This window comes from Brachionichthys hirsutus, chromosome 15 (genome assembly GCF_040956055.1).
Source record: "Brachionichthys hirsutus isolate HB-005 chromosome 15, CSIRO-AGI_Bhir_v1, whole genome shotgun sequence".
NCBI lineage: Eukaryota > Metazoa > Chordata > Actinopteri > Lophiiformes > Brachionichthyidae > Brachionichthys > Brachionichthys hirsutus.
The window spans coordinates 5712529-5717359 of NC_090911.1; the positions used below are offsets into that span (position 1 = coordinate 5712529).

The following is a 4831-nucleotide window of genomic DNA, read 5'->3' on the forward strand; positions in this document are numbered from 1 at the left end:
TGATCTATGTGTTTTGGCGTTTTATCATCTCAGACCAGAAAGGCATGCTGAGGAAGAATTAGATAGAGCCTTGAGGGAGATCCTGGGTCAGTTAACAGCGAGACATTTTCTGCATTCTCTGATGACAATTCGTGCAGGGTAAGGGCATTTCTTATATGCGTTCACCTGCAGTCATCATCTTTTATGTTCCTCCGCTGCACGAGTCCGGGCTGCTGCGTCACTGTCTGTCATTTTACGTGCGCGCTTCGTCCATTATGTTTAATCTCTCTCAAGAAGAAGGTCTAGACATTTTCACGACATCCTTTTCGTTTCTATGTGTTGTGGCGTCCTTCCTCAAGAACAGAGGGTTCGTTTTCTGCAAGAAAAAAGAAAGAAAAAACAACCAAAAACGTTTCATTGTTATTAATCCATAAATTGATTTTGCTACCCCCTTATGAAAAGCCATGCGTCAAAAATGTGCAATTGGCTGCTAATTAATAATTAATCGCTTTTCTGAAATGTTTAAATCATTGTTTCTTTTATGTTGGCCTGCTCACCGAACGAAAATATAATAAAAGGACAAAAAAGACGCGCGTTTTCTTAGTGGCTGCAGGCAACTTTGACTCATGACCATCAGAAGAGAATTCCAATTATAATTTGTAAAACGAAAACGAGCAGGAATCTGATTAGAGGTGGAAAGCTGCAACTTAAATGTTTTTATTGTTTTTTCGTGTTGTTCTTTGCAGTGAAGACAACAGCATGGAGGACGAGTCGGAGCCCTTATCCAAAAGACACTCAGATGGGATCTTCACCGACAGCTACAGTCGCTATAGAAAGCAGATGGCCGTGCAGAAATATCTGGCAGCGGTTCTGGGAAGAAGGTACAGACAGAGAGTTCGGAACAAAGGACGCCGACTTGCGTACTTGTAGCGTTGTTGAAGCGCCCACACTGCCCTCCTGTGTATATACATCCAGTCGTTACATCAGAGTCATTCAGATATACCTGACCAACCAGTGGATTGCGCCTGTGTTCTTTCAACATGTTATTTATGTATGAAGTAAAGCCATTAAAATGAATATTTTAATAATAACATTGTTTTTTTTTTCCTTTTTGTACAAAGCACTTGATACCACACAGCTATACTTTGTGGACCAATATTTGATTTTCATGTTAAGACGTTGAACACAAAAGAAAAAAAGAAAAAAAGAAATAGAAAATAAAAAGAATTGTGCACCTTCAACATTATGCGCTTGAAATCTTTAAAGGTCATCTACATATGCAGAAAATAAATAGATTTTAAAAAAGACAATCAAAGTATTGAATGTTATACTTATTTTTGTAACCAACGGTCTATTTTTTTAGTGTTGTTTGTTTTCCAAACGGGCCCAAAGAAGCAATGAGCATGCTATGTGAGGCATATCCAGCATATCCTAAATGATAGATGTTGCCCTTGTTCACCCTTCTCCTCGATCTCTTAATGGAGCTCTGTAGGTTTGCATAGCTTGCTACCCCTCCAGGGGGATCCAGGAGGCTTCTGTTGGACAGCCTCTCATTTGATGGATAACTGATTGACTTGCACAGAGATTCATGTAGCCGGTGGTAAAATTCGAGCCTTGTTGTAACAGAAATTTAATTGTAGGGTTTTGCAAGGGCATTGTCACCTTTAATAGCGATAAAGGAAGCATTAGGGTCACTGTTAACATTATGCAGCAAACAGTACTTGCTCACTTGCCTCAAAGTCATTTACTGCAAGAGATAAATCATGCTCCATATAGGACTGTGTCAGGAATGTTCCAAATGTGTGTGTTATGTAAAGTTTAGAAATTGCACAGTGCACATATTCATTCCCTTGTTTGTGTTCAGTCAGCACAATTATTTTGAGGAATGTGCTCCAATTGTTGACATCATTTTGTCAGCACTAAACATATTTAGAAGGGGCCCAGAGCACGCAAGATGCAGGAAAAGGTAGCGTCTGACCTACAGTTAAGGAATGTTTATCTTATTTAATATTTATTTGTGCATGTAAAAACCGACACCCTGTTATTTTTGCCTTGAAATTGCATGCCATTGTGCTTCTTGTTTGTTTGTACAATTTAGGAAGTGGCTTGTGCTAAACCTATTTGAGCACCCCTCCCCCTCAGATTTGTTGTAACAGTGAACAAGGAGGGCTGTAGGTGGTGGAAACGGGTATTGCACTGACTTGTTGAATTATTTCTTGCCCTGCTATGTTGGATATCATAAGACAGGCTAGTAGACAAGTAGACAACTTGCTGGTTGCCCATGTCCATATGTCCATTTAGTGAGATTTATATATAAATATATATAAAGAGATGCTGTCAGGTGAGAGAGAGAGAGAGAGAGAACAATGCATGAAGAGGACAAAGTAGCAGGAGACAAAGAGAGTGAGTGCAAAAGAGATGTGACGGAGAGCTACAGAGGGAGAAGGCTGTTACATAAGAAACAGGCTCCAGCAGCCTTTTTCAAATCAGGGTCTGACTGAACAAACCAAATGTTGAATTCACTTCACTTTGTTATCAGCAGCCAGTTGGACTATCAGTATGGGACAAAACTGGATGAGGTCAACCTGAGTTTCCAACTTGGATTAAACCTCCAGCAGTGGGATCTTCCCATTTACTTTTAATTAGGGAGATATTGTGTGTATTTATTGAATATTATGCAAATGTAGCTTCATGCATCCATGCAATCTAGTCAGAGGCCTGCACTCTCCACCCCCATAAAAAGAAAAGAAAATAACAAGAGACTCTCTTCAATTTGCCTGCAGGCTTCATATGTGTGGATGCTTGCATAGCAGGGTGCATATGTGTTTATGCGTGAGTGTGTGTGTGCGCGTGTTCAGTGTTTGTGACTGAGCGAACATGTGGAGGTGGAGACAGCTTTCGGCTTTGGTGCCTTGCGTCAATGTGAGAAAAATGAAAAATGAAAAAAAAAAAAATAAAATCGCCACAACTAACAGATGGCAATTTTAGTGGCCCTACAATGCTGCAGTCCATTAGCTTACATTAAACTTCCTTTCACTCAGTTTAAATGTTCGGCTTAGTCTGACCCAAGAGTAGTAGAATTAGGCTTTCTTTTAAAGCATGGCCAATTATTCATTCAGTAAAAAAAAAAAAAAAAGAATAGAATGTATATGTTGATGGAGCAGGCAATGTGTGTGTGCGTGGATGGATGTCTATATGTGTGCATGAGTTGGAGGTGTTCAGTGTTTGTGAGAGTTGTGATCAATGACCAGTGTTTGTTACTGTAAACTATAAGGTGTTGTTAATTATTTGATATTGGTCAGTAATTTCATAATCAATAAATATCTCCAACATATTATGAACCACTATGTGCATCGGTATATGGAATTAAAGGGTTTCAGAACAAGACAGAGATGTTGTTCAGATTACAGAGACTGCCTGTTGTTGATATTTCCGAAAGCGCCAAACGCCTTACTTCAATGTTCAACTCTTATCTATCTGAAAACAATGTGTTTTAAAGTGAGCCTTAGTACAAGTGACATCGTTATACACACACAGGAATCCTTATATGCGCTTTTAAGTTTCTCAATGTCATGAAAGTGTTGTAAGATTTGTATGAATAAATTTTTGTAAACAACATTTTCCAATCAATGTCTAATCTTTGAAACACCGAATCCATTTTAAAATAGTACATCTGCTGTAAGAGAAAGAAAGAAAGTGGCGAGCCACAGCCTTGTCAAACAACTCGACAAACATCTTTTATTTTCAACTCGGATTGAAACCGAGTGTAAATCTGTCTTCAAAAGTTGTGTTTACACTACCACCAAAGGGCCACACTACCCCCCCCCCCCCCCCCCCCCCCCGAAACAAATACAAAGCTCCAGTCACATTACGGAAAGCATCCTCCAGCAAGCACAGAACCAATTCTGCTGTTCTCCAGAGGGTTGAGTCTCCCTGAACTTGTGTCAAGTTAAATTTACCTTTCCAAAGCCGGATCAACAGAAGTGGAACAGAAAACCTGAAAAACGGAGAAAAGCATTGGTGCACGGGGGCAAAGTCGGTCTCATCGGGCGTCCTGAAGATTTAATACTGAATTATGAGTGAGGTGCAAATCTTTCATCGACCAATCCTCACTACACAAAGACTTCCACAGGTTGTTTTAAAATGTAAAGTTATAGTTTATCCAATGAACCGAGAGAAGGAGATTTGATGTCTTGGTGAGCATACCTGGAATTCAAACAAACAAAACAAAACAATTCAAACATCTCCAGAGAAATCACTGAGGCTGAGCTGCAGCGATCTTCCTTTCTCTTCACTCCATCCTTGGCCTTGGAAGTGCAGCTGTGTCCCGAGGGAAAGGAGCATGGGCGTGGCAAAGAAGCGCGCGTTTGCGAATGCACACGCACCAGATCTCCTCTAGCCCAATCAGAGAAATGTTGCATGGCAACGGTCCACAAAGGGACGCTGTTATTTATACCCATGTGCAAAGTGTGTCTATACGAGTAGAAAGGGAGTGCAATGGAGAAATTGTGTGTTCTGTTATTTGTGTGTTCTAGGTAGGCAAACCTTCTGCAGGACCATTGTTATACCTTACATTTTTTTTGTACACAAGGCTCCCCTGCAGAATAGAGGAGGCATGAACGTTCGCTGTGTAATGACATCAACAGTCTGCGGCACAGCAGAGCTCAGGTGGCAAATATGATTAATGAAATTCAGCAAAATAAATTAGCCACAAGAAACTGCCGCACACACAGTGAGACATACATCTTTGTTTCTTCCCCAAGGACATTGATTCATGGTTGCTGCCCTGTTGCTAGGAAAAGGTTGACAGATTGCCAATTGCCAGGGTTTGAGCTATACGCATGTGATATAT

General features: G+C 40.4%; 1 protein-coding gene across 1 annotated transcript in view; it reads left to right on the plus strand.

Annotated features, from left to right (window-relative positions):
- The window catches only part of LOC137904662 (glucagon family neuropeptides-like), a 1547-nt gene extending 638 nt beyond the window's left edge, over positions 1-909 (plus strand). Inside the window, exons 2-3 of the mRNA XM_068748866.1 lie at positions 34-138; positions 726-909. Coding sequence (XP_068604967.1) covers positions 34-138; positions 726-909 — 289 coding nt within the window. The remainder of the gene's footprint in view (positions 1-33; positions 139-725) is intronic.
- Positions 910-4831: the final 3922 nt, after the last annotated feature.